The sequence below is a fragment of the Spinacia oleracea genome, chromosome 5 (genome assembly GCF_020520425.1).
Source record: "Spinacia oleracea cultivar Varoflay chromosome 5, BTI_SOV_V1, whole genome shotgun sequence".
Classification (NCBI taxonomy): Eukaryota; Viridiplantae; Streptophyta; class Magnoliopsida; order Caryophyllales; family Amaranthaceae; genus Spinacia; species Spinacia oleracea.
This window is the reverse complement of record NC_079491.1, coordinates 2,792,924-2,815,437: the sequence shown is the minus strand read 5'-3', so window position 1 is coordinate 2,815,437 and position 22,514 is coordinate 2,792,924. Positions and strand designations below refer to the sequence as shown.

At 33.8% G+C, this 22,514-nt stretch overlaps 4 protein-coding genes across 6 annotated transcripts; all 4 read right to left on the bottom strand.

The window, feature by feature from the left end:
* Positions 1-1,118: 1,118 nt before the first annotated feature.
* Positions 1,119-2,246, bottom strand: LOC110781912 (putative CCR4-associated factor 1 homolog 8). The gene has a single exon (XM_021985958.2). The coding sequence runs from the start codon at positions 2,244-2,246 to the stop codon at positions 1,119-1,121; it is 1,128 nt and encodes a 375-aa protein (XP_021841650.2).
* A 2,093-nt stretch (positions 2,247-4,339) lies between these two features.
* On the bottom strand, positions 4,340-5,339 carry LOC130460797 (trypsin/subtilisin inhibitor-like). Its single transcript, XM_056828355.1, has 2 exons — positions 5,211-5,339; positions 4,340-4,718 (listed from the first exon to the last, which is right to left on the bottom strand). The coding sequence occupies exons 1-2, from the start codon at positions 5,233-5,235 to the stop codon at positions 4,423-4,425; spliced, it is 321 nt and encodes a 106-aa protein (XP_056684333.1). The 5' UTR covers positions 5,236-5,339; the 3' UTR covers positions 4,340-4,422.
* Positions 5,340-5,690: 351 nt separating this feature from the next.
* On the bottom strand, positions 5,691-6,710 carry LOC110781921 (putative CCR4-associated factor 1 homolog 8). Its single transcript, XM_021985969.2, has one exon. The coding sequence runs from the start codon at positions 6,708-6,710 to the stop codon at positions 5,691-5,693; it is 1,020 nt and encodes a 339-aa protein (XP_021841661.2).
* Positions 6,711-11,976: 5,266 nt separating this feature from the next.
* Positions 11,977-15,093, bottom strand: LOC110783967 (plant UBX domain-containing protein 1). 3 transcript variants are annotated; one of them, XM_021988378.2, is made up of 2 exons: positions 14,908-15,093; positions 11,977-12,931 (listed from the first exon to the last, which is right to left on the bottom strand). In XM_021988378.2, exon 2 carries the CDS (start codon positions 12,911-12,913, stop codon positions 12,164-12,166), a length of 750 nt encoding a protein of 249 aa, XP_021844070.1. In that variant the 5' UTR covers positions 12,914-12,931; positions 14,908-15,093; the 3' UTR covers positions 11,977-12,163. The 3 variants fall into 3 exon arrangements, with proteins under 3 accessions (XP_021844070.1, XP_021844079.1, XP_056685022.1); XM_021988387.2 differs by having other exon boundaries at positions 11,977-12,878; XM_056829044.1 differs by having other exon boundaries at positions 11,977-12,875.
* Between the last annotated feature and the right edge of the window lie 7,421 nt (positions 15,094-22,514).

The window sequence follows — 22,514 nt, the reverse complement described above, 5'->3', positions numbered from 1 at the left end:
AGAGCCCTGCCCAATAAATGCCCTATTAACTTGACCCTAACCCTATATCCATTTGACTACCCTGTCCAATAACCAGGTCTAGGCGAGAGTATGTAAGGGGGCTCCTAGAGTTTCTCATCTATTGTTTGCTCAATCCATTCCTACGTATATGATGAGTATCTTCAGGCGACCGGATGGACTCTTGGATGAGATCAACTCCTTGCTGCCCCGTTTCTGGTGGGGTGCGGATGGAGACTTGTTTGCGATACAAAGGCACTGGTCCTTCAAGTCTTTAAAGCGAGATATTTCAAGAATGGAGAATTTTTGGTCATGATCCAAGCTATGTATGGCAGTCTATATGGGGGGGGGCTAGTGTTAAAACAGGGATCTGAATCTGAATCTGATTTCTGTATCGAGAGTGCACTAATTAATGGACATGTACTCTAAATGTGGAAGCATGGGAGATGCCTTGCAGATTTTTAACTCGATGAGGTTTCCATGAACAACCGGATCACACAACCAACAAGGCCTCTCCAACCGTTTCTAATCCCAATCATTTGATCCAACCATAAACCTATACCCAATTCCATATCTGACTTAGGCATCGGAGGGGATCCTCGAATCACCCCCGAGGCTAGTTTACCTGTGCAAGAACCAATTAGAACAACCGGATCACATAACCAATGAACAAGGCCTTTACAACCGTTCCTAATCCATACCGGAACAGAAATCATAGAGATTAGAGTCGTCTAAGCAGTAGATAAACACGATTACTGGTAACAAATCAAGTGTTAGAAATTCAGAAAACAAATCATTAGCATCTCAGTATCTTTGGCATCTCATAGAACAAATTAATCGATAAGTTGCATAGCCAACATTACACAATTTAATTAACAATCTCAGTAACTTAGACATCAGCTCATCGAAACTGCTTATTACTAAAAGTGATAAAATGCAGGAATTGCAATAACCAAATTGTAAAGTAGGGAGTAATAATCAATTGCACGTTTATGTTGAACAAATAAACTTGATATATTATTGCACAAACAAAACAAATATACATTCATCTCCATTTATGTATTTGAAGAGAACGAACTAAGTTAATGTATTACAATTTACAAAAGTAATTCTTGGAAAATCTAATAACCGGGAACTAATGATATCATATGTGGAGGTTGGTGATGGAATACCCTCACTGCCGGGTAGAACAAAGTTCCATATGGAGTTGTACGTAATATCCCTGGACCCGGGCTCATAACCGGTCCAAATCGAACGGGCCCAATCATTGGTCTTGGCCCATACCCGTACACCGGCCCATGCTGAAATCTTGGATCATATTGTGGTACCGGATAATGACCCATAGGGTACCCGGTTACCGGTCCATTAACGGGCCGAGGATAGGGTTGATGGGCGGGTTCCATGTTGGTTGAAGTCGTTATTGACGTATCTTCTTCATTCTTCGTCTGTATCATCATCTTAGTAGAATCATAGCAAACTTGGTGAGGAAGTAAAGAAAGAAACCCTTGATCCGAATCCGAAATCCACCCGAATTCGGTAAATTTTGCAAAAATACTCGCAGTTAACAAACTATCAGAAGCACCATCATGTTCTCTTCCAACTCGTTTAACACCAATCTGATTAGCTAATCTTTGTAACCCTAAATACTTATTTTTCCCAAATAAATTTTCATAATGTTTAGCAATTACTTTAAGATCATACACTTTTCCAAAGTACCTCTGTACTACTTCCACAAACCCTTCTTCACCGTCTACGTTGTATGTCGTCGCCGTTGTCGTCGCCGTCGCCGGTGATGATTTTATCAACTCCGGTAATGGTTTTCTTTCAAGTAAAGAAACAAGGTGTGCAACATCAAAATAACCAGCAAAAGTAAACCATTTCACCTTTCCATGAAAATCTTGCATCAATTTCTTGAATCTTGTGATGAACTTCTTCGTAGGAATACAATCACGTAGCGTAATACCAGCCTTCTTAGATGGAAAAAAATCAAACCGCCAAGTTCCGCCTACTTCACCGCCATTATCGGACACCGTGATTCCGATTTCACGTAGATTGGAATGAATGAGATTGTACTTGAGATCTTCGTATATCTCAAGATCAGTACCGTTAATGTTTATGTCTCGTTTGAACCATCCGAATTCGGTATCGATGGATATATTTGGGTAATGATCTAATTTGTGACTAAGATTATCGATTTGCTCATCGAGATTGGACGTTGATACTTGAACAACTTCAAGCTGGTTCTTCATGGTTAATTTAGTTCGTGGTAAGTGGAAAGAAAAGTTTTTGATTGGAATGAAAAAATGTGTATTGTAAATGTTATTATATAGGGAGTTACGTAAAATAGATGTCACTAATTCTATAGGGTTTAGGAAATTGGGAAAATAGATATTGATATTCCGATTCTTATAAGGAATAGGAAATAGGAAGGTTAGATGTTACTAATCCTACACGGACTAAGAAGTATTTTAGAGTTTACAGAATTTATTGATTATCCAAATCTAGTAAATTACTTTATCCGTCTCTTTTTGTTTGTTCCTTTTGTCGTTTTCTTCCATTCCGGTCTAAAAAATTGTCTGATCTATTACTAAAAATGAACATGAGACCACAACTTTACTTTCACATGAAATGATAAAGAAAAATTTGGTAATATTAATCCAACTTTTGGCTCCCACCTGCGACACATATTTTTATAATAATCTCACATTTACTATCCAACGACTTTTATTGGGCTTAAGTGACCGGTAATTTTTTAATATAACAATTTGTGCCACGTACTCCTTTTCAGTGTTCCGTGTTATCCCTTTTAACTTGTTTTTATCTTTTAATTATCACTTAATTAACTAATTAAGTGATTTAGAGTTTACAAAATTTATTTGTTAGCCCCTCAAATTCACTTTACTCTTTTCTACTACTTAGGCTAAACAATGAACCAAATATAATCGACAACCTCCATATAATCTCACAACTTCAATCCTCATTCTAATTTCATTCATGAATTGAGTAATGTATCCCTCCCAATAGGTACAGGCCCATTTAGAGACAAGTTTGTGGGACAGAAAATTTCGACCCCCTTGATATGAGAATCAAATAATTTGTTAGAATTATACTTGGTATATTTTTTTTTTTGTAAGGTAAGATGAATAGCCCTACCGGGTCGGAAACCTGCACGGGTCAACCCGCCCGATTAGCAGGCTAGACACTTTGAGAGTGGGGGGAGTGAAAAGGGAACCCTCTCTCAAAGTGCCCCTAGTCGTGATTGAACCCCCAACCTTTTGGTTGGAAGGTGAAATCATTTCCACTAGGCCAAGACACACTTGGTTAACTTCGTATATTTATAATGGCTGAATTTATTGCTTTGTCAGGGGTTGTTTATTCGACGTCCTAAATCGCTAAAAACGCTCTAGTATTTGAGGTGAAATGACAATTTTTTACCCTTTTAAAAAAATTACCCCCCATCTCCCTTCGCCCTTCCTTTTCACATTTTTTAAACTTAAACGAAATTAATATATAAACTAATAAAAAATTAAAACTACAATTTTTAAACAAAAATTTCTAACAATTTTATTTGTTTAATTATGAAATTCAGTAATTATTCAATTTTTTTTTGAAACACTTTTTAAATTATTCGAAATTAAAAACGAAATAATAAACTAAAATTTTATTATTATTATTATTGTATTCGTTTTTACATGACGGGAAAAAAATCATTTTTTTAATACACAAGGTGGCGCCCTGAACCGAATAATTACTGAATTTCATAATTAAAATAATTACGGAGTAATATAATTGAAAAAAATAAATTGTAAGAATTTTTTGTTTAAAAAAATTATTTGTTTATATATTATTTTCGATTCAAAAAAAAGTTTAAATATGTGAAGGGGAAGGGTGAAGGGTGAAGGGGGAGGGGGTAATTTTCTTTAAAAGGGTAAAATCGTCCTTTCACTATAAATACGATAGCGTTTTTAGCGATTGTGGACGTCGAATAGCGATACACTTTGCCAAAGCCTATTTATACAAAAGTACAACTTTAAACCATAGGTTAATGACGGATCTTGAACCGTTTTACGAGGGGGCTCAGTAAAAGAATTAAGCAATATACGTAGTATTATGTAATGTATACAATTATATTAATGGTCGAAACTCGGAACTACAAATACACTACGACATTTTTTTACCTGGAGGGGCCGGGCCCATTGGGTCATCAAGAAGATCCGCACCTGCCTTACGTTATACATACCCTAGACCATGTAAATACATGCATTTTCATAATACTTAGACATAATAATATTGGTAATCAAATCATGTAAGACAATTAGGGTACTTCGTACGCACAATCGAGTTCAACATATATAGAGCAAAAACATAAATGTTATTACTCTTTTTATTTTAAATTAAACATTACATAATCGCACTAGCTAGTCACTACATTATGCGAATAGCTAGGCTTAACACATACTGGTACACATATTTATCCATTACTCCGTACTTCAATTTTATGTGTACGCATTTATTACTTGGCTTGCTTAACCGGCCATTGGAGGACGAATGACGATTCCATGCATCAGAATCAACAATGACAAAGACACGGTAGCAGTCGTAGTTGAGTGGGATCCAAGGTTTATCCCAAACAATGGGATTAACACGAGGGTTTTCTTCCTTAATGATTTTTGCTGCTTCTTCTCCCTTCATCCCGTTCAGCTCTGGCCAGCTAAGTTTTCCTGTAAAATTCATTATACGGAGGGGGAGTATAAGTCATCATTGCGTATAACATACTTATAAATTAAAATACTCCGATATTTTAACAATTTAAAAGTACATTTTTACAGTTTATAAGAACATGTATTTTTCAGACCACAATACCCAAGAGGAAAGCAACCAACTACAATTTCCTTCGCGCTCAAAGTTGGGAACTAGAGGTTATTCAAGTAATTATAAGCTTAAAATTCCATAATTACACCCCTTTTGATAATAATTATGTAGCGCATGTACTTTTAAATCGTACGTAAAAATGTGTTTTAAAACTATAAAAATGTGCTTTTAAGATTGTTAAAAATATAAAACGGTGTTGTTTTGACCCAGTTGCATGTAATTATATATGCAATATAGACAACCGGATGTAGAATCTAATTTTCGTCATATTGACAGAAACAATGTGAAAAACTTGAATAAAATTAATGAAAGTGAAGCACTTAAGCCCAGTAAAAACTCACCAGATGGGCATAAATCTGATTCCATCTCTTGGTTTCTCTTTGAATTTAGTGTAACTCAAAGTTGCAAGATTATTTGTAAGTTTTGGTGGTTGGTTATGTTGATGCAACAAAAATTGTGTTCATTTTATAAAAGAATGACTCACTAATACGTCGATGAAATAGCTACCAATCACTGCTTTCAATGACAAAATTGTTTTGGCCCAAAAACGTGGGATAATAATCAATTGCACGTTTATGTTGAACAAATAAACTTGATATATTATTTATTGCACAAACAAAACAAATATACATTCATCTCCATTTATGTATTTGAAGAGAACGAACTAAGTTAATGTATTACAATTTACAAAATGAATTCTTGAAAAATCTAATAACCGGGAACTAATGATATCATATGTGGAGGTTGGTGATGGAATACCCTCACTGCCGGGTAGAACAAAGTTCCATATGGAGTTGTACGTAATATCCCTGGACCCGGGCTCATAACCGAACGGGTCCAAATCGAACGGGCCCAATCATTGGTCTTGGCCCATACCCGTACACCGGCCCATGCTGAAATCTTGGATCATATTGTGGTACCGGATAATGACCCATAGGGTACCCGGTTACCGGTCCATTAACGGGCCGAGGATAGGGTTGATGGGCGGGTTCCATGTTGGTTGAAGTCGTTATTGACGTATCTTCTTCATTCTTCGTCTGTATCATCATCTTAGTAGAATCATAGCAAACTTGGTGAGGAAGTAAAGAAAGAAACCCTTGATCCGAATCCGAAATCCACCCGAATTCGGTAAATTTTGCAAAAATACTCGCAGTTAACAAACTATCAGAAGCACCATCATGTTCTCTTCCAACTCGTTTAACACCAATCTGATTAGCTAATCTTTGTAACCCTAAATACTTATTTTTCCCAAATAAATTTTCATAATGTTTAGCAATTACTTTAAGATCATACACTTTTCCAAAGTACCTCTGTACTACTTCCACAAACCCTTCTTCACCGTCTACGTTGTATGTCGTCGCCGTTGTCGTCGCCGTCGCCGGTGATGATTTTATCAACTCCGGTAATGGTTTTCTTTCAAGTAAAGAAACAAGGTGTGCAACATCAAAATAACCAGCAAAAGTAAACCATTTCACCTTTCCATGAAAATCTTGCATCAATTTCTTGAATCTTGTGATGAACTTCTTCGTAGGAATACAATCACGTAGCGTAATACCAGCCTTCTTAGATGGAAAAAAATCAAACCGCCAAGTTCCGCCTACTTCACCGCCGTTATCGGACACCGTCATTCCGATTTCACGTAGATTGGAATGAGTGAGATTGTACTTGAGATCTTCGTATATCTCAAGATCAGTACCGTTAATGTTTATGTCTCGTTTGAACCATCCGAATTCGGTATCGATGGATATATTTGGGTAATGATCTAATTTGTGACTAAGATTATCGATTTGCTCATCGATATTGGACGTTGATACTTGAACAACTTCAAGCTGGTTCTTCATGGTGGTTAATGGAGTTCGTACGTGGTAAATGATCGAAAAGGAAAGTTTTTGATAAGAATGAAAAATTGTGTGTTGATATTCCTATTCTTATACGTAAAATAGATATATCTAATTCTATAAGGTTTAGGAAGTAGAAAAAATAAATATTGATATTCTTATTCTTATAAGGAATAGGAAATAGCAAGGTTAGATATTACTAATTCTACACGGACTAGGAACTAATTTAGGTTTTACAAGATTATCCATATCTAGTACTTGGAGTAAATTACTTTTTCCGTCTCTTTTTGTTTGTTCTATTTATCGTTTTGGTCCGTTCTGGTCTAAAAAATAATTCCATTACTAATAATGAAATTTGACCCACAACTTTTGTTTTTCTTAATTACACTCGGAACACAATTTTTAATAAAGCAGTTTTAAAACATGGGACAAACGATAAGGGACAAAATATCAGAGGGAGTAGATATTAATTAAATGAAGACAAGAGTATGTAATCCTAGTCTTACAGACTTGAACGGGAGGGCGACACTATGGGTGCGTTGATTACTTGATTTTCACTTATTTTTCCTGAACTTATCTGAACTTATCAAAAAAATTAGTTATAAATTATACTTGGTCAACCATTATTTTTCCTGAACGTATCTTATCTGAACTTAACTAAACTTATTTTTCCTGAAATAAGTGAAAATAAGGTGAACAGAACAGGCCAACAGGGCTTTAACAGATGATTAGGTAGCATACTCGTTGACTCAAATGCAGTATTAGTTAGTAATTCAGTTAGCATGCATGGTAAACCAAGAACTTGATATGAAAAACTATGTGCAGCTATTGGAAAATCGGAGAGTATAACTCGGTACTTCGGTAGGGATGTAGGATCAAAACAAAAGTAACAGGTTTAATTGGATAAAATCTCGTTCCACGATCCGCCCCAGTTTAAGGCTTACCAAATAAGAAAAATTACTCGGTTTTTTTAAGCGGGTTAGCGGGTCGGAGTTTTTTAACACCTACTACATGCGGTAAGAATAAAACCAATCAGAGAATGTAAATAATCAAGTATTATAATTGGTTGTTTATAATAGGGAAAGTAAACTATTGCGTTCTTGTAAAATAATAATTTGACTAACTTACTCCTTTTTAATTTATAATCGAACAAGATAATTAGTAACGTCTTATAGGCCACACATAAATTTTAAATATTGAATTAAATTTTATATTTAATTAGTAATTTTTTTTTTTTGTGCTAATGAGCCACAAGGGTGGGGATGAGAATCGATCCCATGATCACCTGGAATCGGGATGGAAGCTCTAACCAACTGAGCTATCCATCACTCTCATATTTAATTAGTAATGACTATCTATTATTATATACTAAAACAGACACCAGAAATGACACATGTCACTTACTGGTGTAAAATTTTCCAGCCTAAAACATTTTCTAAAATATATATCTTATTTTATTTTATTTTATTCTCTACTCTTTTTATAAACTATCTATGTATTGAAAAAATATTAGTTTATAATTTATGGCAATAATAGATACCACGTAATAATAGTTTTGCTAAATACTTTTTTATAATATTTTAGTCAAATCGGCACATTAATAATGGAAATTATATTCACTCAATATGTCGGTCAAAGTAGCATATTACACATATATAATATGCATATTAGACGAATAAATATAAATGAGTATGTTTAATTTTTTTTATAATTATGCAGTAGTTTGGGGATATTTAGTTAAATATTTTGTAAAAAAAAATTATCATCATCCGTGCGTGCACGGGATCTAATCCAGTACGTTGATATAATTTTCTTCCCTTTCTTCAAATAGCTTTCATCTATATATAATCTATATTCTATAATCTATAATGATATTTTAAAACAAGAATTATTCAATGTCATGATGCCACATGTCCCTTTTGTAATTTTTTAAAACGGAGTAATACATACATAATTAAAATATAAATTTTTTATATTAAATAAAATATCATCGATTTATCATGTACTAGTATTTTCCAGCCTTTTCCCTTGATTTCCACTTGTTTTAAAATCATCGGTTGCTTTTTCCTTTTTTTTTTTTGGGTCGATCCATGCCTTTTCCATATTGCAACTTGTGATTTCTTCTACATTGTAGTAGTTTGTAGAGTTTGTGAAAGAATTTGTTAAAAATATTGATACTGTTGACAGATCGGACAAAGGAACGTACAGCAGCGTGTACAAGGCTCGTGACCTTGGAAAAAAGTGATATCTGTGTATATGGGTGTTGTGGACTTGTGGTCATGTCTGTAGGTCCGAGAATACCGTTGCTCATCTAGCGGCTAGATTACTTCCTTCTAATGGGGTGTAACATAAACTCCGTATTTGTGAATATTTTCCTGCAAGGTATCATAGCCTTGACGGACCTTGACTTGATTATCTAATAAAAGCCAACCTTTAGATTTTGGCGGACATTGACTTAATTATCTAATAAAAGCCACCCTCTTGATCTTTCCCTCAAAAAAAAAAACATCATGCAAAGGAGAGAAATTAGTAGTACTCATGATGTTTTGCTTGTAATAAAAAGCCATTGAATTGAAATTTTTTGTGTGTTTTTGTATTTTATGAAAATGTATGCTTTGTTTTGATTAGTCAAGGTATATATATACTCGTACAAGACTTGTTCCTAAATAGATATGGTATTATTCACCATCCACTATGACCTCCAAATTAATCTATCTATCTATTTATCTATTACTATCTCCGTTTTAAAAAGTTCTTTACGCTTTGGAAAATGTGTCCAAAGTATAAAAACTTTAACTGTAAATTCTCACCATTATATACATCAAAACGTTACATGTAAGATCTTGTTAGATTGGTCTCGGGATGTATTTTCAGAATATCAAATTTTTATAATTTTTTCACATACGAAATTGGATATATTAGTAGTTAAATATTGGAGTGGAGTTCGTGCAAATAGTAACTGTAAAAATCTTTTTGAAACGGAGGTAGTACTATATACTAAAAGACACACTAGAAATGGCACGTGTCACGTCCTTGTGAGTCCTTAGTATTTCTTTTCTTTTTAAAAAAATATATTTTAATTGAAGAATCTTTCAAAGTATCTAATTTCCCAATTTTTGACGAAATAAATAAATTACTCCGAAATGTGTTATTATACGACCATACCCAAAAACAATTTTTTTTTTTTAAATGTAAAACAAGTGTTAAAGAGTGGGTTCAACAAAATTACTTATAAACCCGAAAGCCAGTTATATACCCGGTCAAAAACAAAAACAAAAACTATTTATTTTTTATTTTATGTAAAACAAGTGTTAAAAAGTGGGTTCAACAAAATTACTTATAAATCCGAAAGCCAGTTATATACCCGGCCCGGTCTAGAAAATAGGGTATTAATTATTGATATGGTTATCAAATCAATACCATATCCAAAAACTTGGATAGATCGAGGATACGGGTATGTTTACGGTTACAGATATTATTCAATTTCAGAAGAAAAGGATACCTAATAACTGTCTGATAAGTATTTTTCTTATGTTTTCCCAACTTAAGTATTTTTTTTTATCTAAGGTATTATGTATTTAACTAAAATTATGTTATTTTTTTTATTGTTTTTTATTTAATACAGTTCAAAATCTTAGTCTCGCCCAGACAAGGTACGGACGTAAAAGATGGTTGACAAGGAAATCATCAACAATTTTGTATGAACTCAAAACAATAATCGGAAAAGAGCCGGTTCTATATTGTGTTAAACACGAGAATAATCACGTGAAGACTTGGTTGTTGTACGAGGTTCAATTGCACTGGGACACGACTACAATTTAGCTGTTGGACACCAACCAACCTTGGAATAAAGGCGGGTTCAAACCGGACGATCATATTCTTTTCAGTGTCAAGACAGAGTGACTAAATGGAGTTCCAAGATGAATACATTGATGAAATGGGAGTATATGAAGCTTGTTTTCTTTTATAGCAAACTTGTCAAACTTTACTCGTCTATATTTTCATTGCTGTAGATCACAGTTGACTTGTACCTAAATAGTAAATAGATAATATCTAAACATACACAGGTTGATTAGTATTACAAGTTGCTTTTGTGTTGATATTTGTGCATAGCTAGACTGATTAACCTGTGCTAGGTGTTGGTTCAGTAGCGTCCATTCTTCTTACCTATTAAAAAAGAAATTGTTTTGTGTTGATTATGCATGAGGCATTTTAGTTGTCTACTTGGTTTGCGCTCTTATATTGTTTTGTTTGTGAAGCTGTCAATGTTGTTCCAAACACGGTCTAAAGACAGCATATATCATGCAATCAGGCCATCGATCAACAACTATATTTTTGGTGTTCTTGACACCTAATATTAGAAAAACTTACTCAAACGTAATCAACTGACTAGAAAGCTTATAATTAGATTCAATGTTAAAAAGACCAAAAAACACAGGAGGAGGTATATTAATACTATACGCAGAAAAGGTTTTACTAGAATACTTCAAATCTCCTTATTTTTAGATGTAACTGGTATATCCGTGCGATGCACGATTTATAATCTAAATATAAATTTACATGAAATCTGGTATACAATTATCATCAAAATAGAGTTTATACTCCTTCCATCCCCAAAATATAGTGCCTGATTTCCTAACATGGTGTCCCTAAATGATGTGTCTATTTCTATTACCTTACAAATCGAAATGTAAGGGACAATTTTTTCAATGGCCATTCTTATTTTTTGGTCTATGGTTTTCTTCAGGAAGATGTCATCGCATAAGCACCAAGGGATTCTTACTGGTTGTTTCAAGACATAAATTTCAAGGACTCCAACAACTCAGTGTTCAGAGTATCTTGACCTGATCAAATTACGGGTCGGGTCGCCCTTGACTTAAAATTCTGCCCACTAGGTCGGGCCTAGCCAAAGTTTGGACCGGAAATTCTGTCCAAAACCCGCTATTTCGGGCCAAAGTAGCAGATGTTCGGGTTGGACCAAATTTATAGCTAAAATTGGAATTTTGAGTTGCCCAAAACCCACCCAAATAATTACAAAATTGGGCATGGCCAAGCCCGAAAAACGGGCCTTAAAATTCAGCCAATAACCCGCTATTTTTGGGCCGAGCTCATGATGATCATTGATCAGGTCTAAATATTTAAATTTGCTGAGAAACATTTGTAAATAGTTATATCAGATCAATGACAATCATAAGCTGCGGAAATTAGCAGTAGACAGTTAAAATGATATGAAACAGTAGCTAAAATCAAACAACAACAGCTTATAACATGAGCAACAAAGCCAATTGAATTTAAAATGTTCACTGATTGAAGCTTATAGTTAAAAAAAAAAGTTTAAAAAAAAAGAAAAAAAAAAAGAAAAAAACTTTATATCTTAAATGTTCATTGATTGAAGATCTTGTACCTTCCCAAATTGACCATCTAAGGATTATTTAAACCTTCAGATAAATCACCTATCACATCTTCAACCACTTTGGCTTAATAGCCTTTTTATCAGCCGGTTTACGCTCAGGAACAACGGGAGGATCACTTACAGTTACATCTTCAGAAGTTGATTCGGAACCTTCTTTGACCGGTTCAGCAGGTACAAGGTCCAACCCCTTTAAAGACATCACATCTTCCTGAAGAAAAGGACCAGAAACAGTTTCATCATCATCCTTTGGCAAGTCATAAGAGAAATGCACAATAGCACCTGGAATAAAACCAGCAGCAAAAAAGTCTTGATTCTTGTCCTTGATTTGCTTCTTTGGTGGGGTTGTATATAAGTAATGGGGAAGTTCTGGTTTTGCAAGAACTTTCTTCAAAAGATCGAAAATGGTCTGTAATGGTTCTGATGGATGAAATGTAGCCTCTACTGTATGATTATCAGGAAACCGTATCCTAATTACCGCTTTTGTGATTCTTGACCTACGTGCTGCTGTTTCCGCTTCTCGGATTTTTTTGGTCTTCAAGTATTTGTCTTCTTTCTTGGTTGACAAGAGGAGATGGTAATCTGCTGCAGTAAATTCGAAAAAATCATCTGTTTCCTCGGGATTTGATGCTTCGGGTGGTGAATGAGATGATGCTGTTGAAGTCTCAAAGACGTGAATCTCCCTTCCGTATTTTTCTTTTGCCGCTTCTAGCTTAGCTCTTGCTGCCTCGGCGTCCATGGGGTCAATGTTGGTTAGTCTTCTGCGTTTCCAAGTTAGGGGTGAATCAAAATTCATTTAGCGTATGAGCAAAACCTAGAATTGCAAAATTCAAGAACTTAGCTATACATATTGAAAAAAAACTAAAGATTCCTAGAGCACAAAAATAAAAGTAGGATATATACAACTCCTTAAACTTTCATTGTGAAAAATAATTTGGTGATTACTCACAGGCACAATCACATTACATACCATGTCTAAACATATAAGAAGGCATCCAATCACCTATCTTTAACGTTCATTTCTTTAATCATAATCAAGTTACCATGTATTATGTCCCCACTACTTTTAAGCCACTCATATGAAGACTTTCCAGCCGTCCGTGTGTAGCAAATTCAGTTATTATTGTCCGGGTACAGAGCAGTTGATCTGCCAATTGAGTTTCGCTTGTTTCTTTGAAAAGTTGAACACATTTTTAACCTTGATTTCTCTAATCATAATTAGGTTATCAGCTTATCATGTATACTCTGTCCCTCCCCTTTTAAGCCATCCATAATGAAGACTTTTCAACCTCTAAAGTCTAGCAAATGTAACTACGGTCTGGGTAAGGAGCAGTAGATCTGCCAATTTGAGTTTCCCTTGTTTCTGTGAAGTAGCAGTTATCAGTCTTGTCACGCTTTCCATAGAGTTCAATCAAAGAAGGAGCACTAAGCTAATCAACAATGCCCTTAGTCTTTAGGAATTAGAAAGCTTATTAGAACAAGTGAAGATGAGAATCTGATATCTACCCATAGAGTTCAATATAAGAACGAGTACTAAGCTAACCAACAATGCCCTTAGTCTTTTGGAATTAGAACATTCACTAAACAAATGAAGATTAGAATCTGATATCTACCCATTGAGTTCAGCATGTTCGGTATAACACTTTTCAAGTGTTGGAAATGGAATCAATTAACTAACTCATTACCTATTGTTTGGTATGAGAGATGAGTAACACACTCCAATACTCCATTTCCAAAGGGTAACTGTTAGACTACCGTACATATTAGGAATAAGTCTTATGTACGGTAGTCTAACAGTAACCATTACCAATTTACCACCAATTTGTTACTTTTCCTAAAGTGTTATCCTCCTCAATCCCTAATTTGATACAAGGGATTGCTTTCCTTAGGTATACCAAACAACAAATAATGATAACACTTAACATTACCATTTCTCCTTCTTAAATGTTTCCAATCCATTTCCTTTCCTAGATTCATACCAAACATGCACTAAGAAGGAGCACTAAGCTAACCAACTATGCCCTTAGTCTTTAGAAGTTAGAACGCTCGTTAAAACAAGTGAACATGAGAATCTGATATCCACCCATTCAAGCAAGAAAATCTGAACGAGATATTTCTTTAGGAGTCATTGAAAAGCAACTGGGACGGATGTCAGGTCGATCGGTGCAAGAATGTCAATCAAACAAGACACATTTTGAGCAAATGACAACTTCCTGAATCCTAACACATGCGAACAAGGGATAATGAGCCTAAATGAACTACTCGACGTCAGCTGAGTCAAAGCTCGGTCTTTCTAAGACCTTGATGAATTAAGGTCAACAGGGTTTTAATTAGAGAATTGTGAGAAATTTGATACAGGTGTTACACAGAACTTTAACTCGAGATTAGCTCAAGATTGAGCTCGAGTTCAAGTTGTTTAAAGATTTTCAATGTCCAGTAGCGAAAGCGCATCAATTTTTCAAACCCTCTTCCTCAACCCAGCACCAGAAACATGTAATAATATTAACAGATGGTAATATCTAGCTTTATACATGCCTTCCTCCCTAATTGATCGCCAATTATACAATTATGCATTCAATTACAGAACTAAATCAACAATTCAACAAAAATGTACAAAAACCCTAAAATTTTCAATTCGGCTACCAAATAGAACCCTAAATTCAAATCAACACGACAAATCAAAATCAAATAGTATTATTCACAAATCGAACAGTAACTAACTACATTAATAACTCAAGAAAAGTATCAATAATCAAAACTAACAAAATCAAAAAAAATTAAAGAACTAACCTTTATATTAAGGGAGATCTGAAACGAGCACGGAATCGACAGGGAAAGAGATTGATAGGTGAGACAAAGAATAATCAGAGAATCGAGAGTTGAAGAAAGTTCAAATAATCATCAAAGATTTATGAACACTCTTTCTCTGTCATCGGTTTCCTTAGATAACTCAGAATTTCTTTGGTTGAACGAAATCTTCATCAAATTTCCTTTTTTAACAGGAAATTGGGCCAAAAGGCCTACTCAATTTGGGCCACTCTAGTCAACCCATGTTTGAGTAGACTTATGTTATGAAAGTGGGTGATAATTCGGGTCAATGGGTCGGGTTTGGTTTCGGATCAATTTGGGTTGTGTCAAAAATATCACATATAATGTAAAACTTGATATTAATACATAATGTGATAAATGGGTCGAATTTTCAAGTCTTTTGCATTCGGTTCAGGTCCGGATCGGGCTTCTCTCAATAACTTCAAGTTGGGGTTTGAGTCAGGTTATTGGGCCGGGTCAAACATTGTCAACTCTAGTCTTATTCTACCTTACTTCCATCAAACGATTTCACAATAAATTACCGTAAAATTAAAGCAGGTCTTCAACTTTAAAGATGAATGTTTAGCGGTTTCAGGGATAAGTTAATATGAGACGGTTTCATCAAAGGCTTGCTCAATTGATCCTTCAGCTTAATACTTGATTCTAATTGAAAGTCAATGTGTGAAGTTTGTAAAGAGGTGACCTTTTTTAGTTTTTAGATTATACAAATATTATTTTTGATCTTGTTTGAAGAAAAAAGGATTATGTAAGGAGTATAATATCACAATGACCTCATGTAGCATTGACTTCATGAGGTCATTGTGATATTGAACATTTGAACCTGGTAATGTATGGAGTATTGCTTAATCTGGAAACTGGACTTTGTGGCCCAAAGTCTAACTGTGGGCCTGTAATATTCTGAAAGATTATTGGTGAATAATCCAGAACTCTACAAGGCTTAAGATATTGCCAAATTAAAATACGGAGTATGAAGTAGTTGCTTAGGCTTTGTTTGGTTGAACTGAATTCGACTGAATTAATTATCTTAACTTGTCCGAATTTAGAACTTAACTAAACTTATTTTTTGGTGTAAATTTCCTAGAAAACTAGTTTTTTTTTTTTTTTTGTAAAACTGAACTTATCTTAACTTATTGTATACTTATCTAAACTTATTTTTAATGAGATACGTCAAAATAAGTTGAAACAAACAAAGCCTTAATATTTCTTGCAGATCAAACTTGATGTCCTTGGTATAACAAAAGTGATCAAAGTAACATCGAAAATGAATCAAAATTCATCTTACTAAGGTGATTCCCCTATATCTAGCAAATCCTACCAAACTTTACTCCATATTTAAAAACTCGACCATTATGGAGTTATAGTATAGTTTTTTTAAAAGCCAGTCGCACTTAACTCTTAAAGATCACAAAAGAACATTCTTTTATTCTTTTAACAAAGAAACGAATTATGAAATCTATATACTTATTGCAGACATAAAACTTTTATATAATATGGTGGTATTATTCAACCAAGTATCACATACACAATACACGCAACATTTCACTTGTCTAAAGGTTATCTAAAAGATCTTTAAAAATATCGCTAAAATAACCTTAATAAATACCGATATTGTAACTTATTAATACTCGACCCGCATTGACTTTTTGCACTATTCACATGATTAATTTTGACCCTATTTTATTTCTATTATATATGAAAGCAAATGTTACGGAGTAGTATATAATATATTGTTGGTTTCATCTTAATATATTTTCAAAATATTAATATTTTTATAAGTTTTTATAATACGTGTTAAAGAAATTGGTGGTCAAATTTGTGCATTGGCAAGCGTGTCCGGTCAAAACAGGTCGAGCATTAAGGGACGGAGGAAGTAATATATTCATTTCAAAATTATCTTTACATTTTTCCGTTTTAGTTCATTTAATAATATTATTTACAATTTACTTTGTTCAATTTTTTGACATGCAAATTTACTACTTTACCCTTCTTATCCCACAATATTTACAATTTTCCACTCATTTTATCTTACTTTATCCAATTTTATTATATTCAACCGACTTTTCTACTTTTTTAAAATATTTGTGCAAATAGTAACCGTAAAGATCTTTATTAAACGGAATGTAGTATGCACCTATAATTCCACCAATGAAATATTGACCTACTGTTCAAAACTAGGGATCTGTGTATGTGGGTCTCAGATTTGAATCTCCCACCTCTATATGTAATTTATATTGCTCATTATGGCTCATTTACATTAAAAAAAAAATCTATAATTCCACGGCCATGACATCCTCTTCCAATAATCCAAACCAACTTCAACATAATGCAATAGAATACGTCACTATTGTTTTCTTTTTGTTTTTGCATATACATAAAGTAAAGAGTTTTACACGACTACACACTAGAATACTCCCTCCGTCCTTTAGTACTCGATCTTTTTTTATTTTTTCCACTATTCACATAATTCATTTTGACTCTATTTTATTTCTAGTATATGAAAACAAATGTTAGTATATAATATATTGTTGGCTTCATCTTAATATATATTGTCAAAATATTAATATTTTTATAAGTTTTTATAATATGTAGTTAAAGAATTTAACGATCAAAATTGTGCATTGGCAAGCGTGTCCAGTCAAAACAAGTCGAGTATTAAATGACGGAGGGAGTACGTATATAGATATGATTGTACTACTCCGTACTACTACCTCTGTTTCAAAAAGATCTTTACAGTTACTATTTGCACGTACTCCAATGCAATATTTAACTACTAAAATCTCCAATTTCGTATGTGAAAAAATTGTAAAAATTTGATATTTTGAAAATACATACCGAGACCAATCTAACAAGATCTTACATGTAACGTTTTGATGTATATAATAGTGAGAATTTACAGCCAAAGTTTTTATACTTTAAACACATTTTTCAAAGCGTAAAGAACTTTAAAAAACGGAGGTAGTAATTAGTAGTCTTTAATTAATTGATAATTAAAGATGAATATGATTCCAAAATGGGTCCAATATTAGGGTAATTTCATCTCACTTTCTCTTAAAAAGACAAGAACTCTCCCACTAGGTTAAAAAAAAAAAACGTTGGTGAGTTATTGTTCCTTTTGTGTCTCCCCAGTACGTCCCCAGATCCCTAGGTAGCAAGCACATCATATCCCTCTTTTCTTTTTTGCTTTAATGTGTATTTTTCATAGCCCCATTATATTGAAATAAAGCTAAATAAAGTGATTGTTGCTACTGTTATCATTTGCATGTGCCTCAAAAGCATGCATAAATTCCTCACTTTTCCCTATTTTCAAACACAATTTCAATCGATCACTTTGATATATAGTTTGATCCAACATACTATAAACATACCAGTAAATCCAGCAATAAAACAAGTGTTTAGAGCATTGCAATTGTGTTTTTGTTGATCATTTGGGAAATGTTTGCCTATATATGTGTGCTTAATTAGCTTCTCCAAGTACTCGAGATCTAGGTAATACACTATACTTAGTATAAGTACTAATTAACATCACTAGCTTACGTGCATGTTCCAAGAAGTGAAACTTATTTAATTTAACCAAGTACTCCGTACTCAAGATCTAGGTTATACACTATTCGAAGTATAAGTAGTTAAAATCACTTGCGTGCATGCATGTTTCAAGAAGCGAAACTTTCTGAATGTTGTGACTAGTGAGTTTTTTAAAAAGAGTAATTTTATGTATGTTCAATCAAATAAATATTTGCTCGAATTTTAAAATGATAACCATCTAAAATATAAGCATACAGAAGGAGAGACAGAGGGGTAAGGTTAACTTCTCGTACGAGTATTTTATTTTCGGGTGCATGTTCCAAGAGGGGGAACTTATTTAATTTAATCAAGTACTCAAGATCTAGGTTTTACACTATTCGAAGTATAAGTAGTTAAAATCACTAGCGTGCATGTTTCAAGAAGCGAAATTTTCTGAAGAGTTGTGACTAGTGAGTTTTTAACAAAGGGTAATTTTATGTATGTTCAATCAAACAAATATTTGCTCGAATTTTAAAATGATAACCATCTCGAATATAAGCATACAAAAGGAGAGGGGTAAGGTTAACTTCTCGTATAAGTATTTTATTTTCGGATTATTAAAACTTTTTCTTTTAAACTTGAATTGAACTGAATTAAGATGCATCTGAACTGGACTTATTGCATCTGATGTGCATTATCATTTTGTATACTTGTTAATAGGGATGGAAATATCCAGTGGATGATCCATTAACCCGGTCACCCGCTATAATTAAATGGGTGAAAATCCGAATTAAATGGATGAAAAGCGGGTGATGGGTGAAGCGGGTGATGGATGCGGGTCGGATGCGGGTGATTTGTTTTATCCATCACCCGATCCATCACCCGTTTATCACCCGATCTGTCACCCATTTATTTTAAATTTATTATTTATATTAATATTTAAACATAAAATGTGTATAAATCCATTATGTATTAAAGTTAGTGCTTATTTAATTTTCTTTTTTGGTTATAAGTTATGCGTAATAAGAACTAATTATATGTTTTGGAAATAAGTGAAGGTATGTAACCTTTTTCTTTTCGTTAATTATTATGCATATTAGATGGTGATTTTTTAATAGTTAATAATTTTCACCCGAATATCACCCGATCCACACGGTTCACCCGCGGGTGATGGATGGACGGAATGCGGGTGATGAGTAAAGCGGGTGACGGATAGACCGGGTGGAGCGGATGGAAGCGGGCGATGGATGCGGGTGATGCTCCACCCGACCCAAATCCCACCCATTTCCATCCCTACTTGTTAAATTGAATTGAATTGAGATGAATCTGAACTGGACTTATTGCATCTGATGTGCATTATCTTATCGGACTTTAAATTGAAATGGATTGGACTATACTGAATTTATTTGACCTAAACTAGTAAACTTAAGTGCAAAAGAACAAGGAATTGAAGGTTTTGTTCTAGTGGTTAAAATCAATGGTCGGTTTAGAATACCTCAGTTGTCTTGTAAGTTATTTGTTCTTGTAACTCAATCGCATAAAGTAAAATAAAGAAAATAAAAAAAATGAAAAAAATGCCGGTTGTTATTCTAAAATAGAGATTCGATACACACCCATCATCAAGTGCCTATATAGCAAAAAATCATAGGGCATATCTCATATATTCTCCTATAGTACAACAATCATGATAGTGATAAAGTAATTGCCATAATTACTACTACTACACAATTTCAAAAGGTAGCTGCTAAAACGATCCATCAATTGTAGCTTAATCTTATGTCCCATCTCAATCCCCAACCCTTTTTATTATAAAAATCCTCATCATTATCCTTAATTAAATAATGAATTTACTCCCTTTTTTTTAATTAATTAAATTATTACTCCTTTTGTTTCTTTATAAATCTTCTTGTTTTAACTGTGTAAACTAGTATATTCATTTTGACGAATCAAATAAAAATTATAATCATATACTCCGTATATTGGACATAAACTAGTATATTCATTTTGACGAATCAAATAAAATAACACATATGACTATGTTTTTTTTATTCTCCGTATATTAGACATAAACTAGTATATTCATTCAAATTCTTAATCCCTTTTGAAATATTTTCATATTTGTCAAATATTATCCCTATTATACCCTCATAAATATCCAAATAATTCATTTGTTTACTCTCAAGTAAGCACTTATCCCCATTAAAGTATTAAACCCTTTAATTATTTTTCTCTATCCTTTTTACGTGGGTTATTAGACAAATTTACTTATATTGAATTGTGTAAAATTTTACTCCCTCTGAATCTAAATGTTTTTCCCATTTCACTTTGGCACATTTGCCAATGCGTATTTTACATCGTTAATATCTCTAACCAAGTGTTATTAAAAATTATAAAATTTTCGTATTGTCAAAGTACTTTTTGAAACGAATAAAAAAAGACCTTGTATGACTATATTTTTTTCTTATATATGGGTAATAATTCAAGAGATTCTCTTCCATGGTGAATAGTGTCAAAATTACAAATGGGAAAAACATTTAGATTCAGAGGGAGTAAAAGAAACTAACATTCAAGAATAGAGGAGTATTTCCTCCGTATTTTAAAAAGATATACATTTTGACCGACACGTAGTTTTGGAAGAGTGAACTGAACTAATTAAAATAAAATAAAAGTAGGATAGTGAGTGAATTATTTATTATAGTAAAATGATGATGTGAATAAGTGTAGATACCACAAGAAATAGAGAAATTCGAATAATTGGAAGTGAATACCGAACCATATCAAAAAAAGAAAAGTTTGTCTCTTTTTATAATACGTCCGTTTAAAAAAAGTGCATATCTTTTTAAATTACGGAAAAATTAATAATTATACCGTTACGCTATATAAAATTTCAAATATGAAGAATATTAAGTAGACCTGATCAAGACGAGCCCGGCCCAGTCGAATTTTTTTCGGTTTTGGCAGAAATTTCTGGACCCGGCCCGAAGATTTAATTTTTTTGAACAGGTTTGGAAAACACAAAAATACACTTTTTAGTTATAAATTTGACCCGGGTCGAAAAGCCCGGCATTTTAGGCCCGACTATAACAGGTTTGGGCACAATTTTTTAGCCCAAAAATTGACCCGACGCACCGGGCTGTTTTTTTATACACGGGCCTGGTCCGAACCCAGGCCGACCCGCCGTTTGATGAGGTCTAATATTAAAAACTTCGAGTTTATTTACTCCGTACTTGAGATTAGCGCATGCACGTAATGTGAAACATGACACACTAAACACTAATCCACTCCACTTCACTCCCCCCACCAAGCTGATTTATTACACCCAAAAAGTCAACGGATTTTCTTGACATTGGGACCCACATGTGCAGTCACCGACTTTAAAACTGTGTCACCACCACTCACCCACAGCGTACGTTAGCAACCTGTTCCCACAATACAACAAGATAACCCAGTCAACAAACATAGGGTTACGTGTCATGCTTTTACCCCCCACTTAGTTTTTCCACGCTGTCAATTTCTGATTGGCTGCTTTACCTCCACAACGGCTAAATTAATGTGGGGCCCTCATGTTTACCGGTTATATTTCATTTTTTGGGAGAAAAGTGGGAGGAAAGTAGGGAGAGGTGAGAAAATTGTGTGAACAAAAAAAAAATTCTTTGGATTCAAAAGAAAATTCACGAGACTTTCAAAAGTTGGTTTTGTATTCACAAGTAACACAAGTTTAGCAATGATTTTTTTGGCATATGAAACTTTATAGTCTTGACTAGGTTGTTCTTTTTTCAACAAGGTTAAAACAGTGACGGATCTTGAACAGTTTTACGAGGGGGCCGATAGAAAAAAAAAAATTAAAGGGGGCCGTAATTTATAAAATTTCCCCGCTGGAGGGTCAGGCCCACCCCAACACCAAATCCTTGTTCGCTTCCACCGTCTGGATTGACTAGGTGGTTTTATTTTGAAAAGAATGTCTAATTTACAGTACATATTTGATTATTACGTAGTACTCCATACTCAATTGGAGAGGTGGGGGGGGGGGGTACGGAGTAGCAAAAAGTATATAAGGAGTACTTTGT

What these genes read in the sequence shown, in the direction of transcription:
- LOC110781912 (XM_021985958.2), bottom strand. Translation starts at nt 2,246, where the DNA reads ATGAAGAACCAGCTTGAAGTTGTTCAAGTATCAACGTCCAATCTCGAT.
- LOC130460797 (XM_056828355.1), bottom strand. Translation starts at nt 5,235, where the DNA reads ATGGAATCAGATTTATGCCCATCTG. An exon ending in ATCAGATTTATGCCCATCTG is followed by an intron (nt 4,719 to 5,210) that starts GTGAGTTTTTAC and finishes TGAATTTTACAG; the next exon opens with GAAAACTTAGCTGGCCAGAG.
- LOC110781921 (XM_021985969.2), bottom strand. Translation starts at nt 6,710, where the DNA reads ATGAAGAACCAGCTTGAAGTTGTTCAAGTATCAACGTCCAATATCGAT.
- LOC110783967 (XM_021988378.2), bottom strand. Translation starts at nt 12,913, where the DNA reads ATGAATTTTGATTCACCCCTAACTTGGAAACGCAGAAGACTAACCAAC.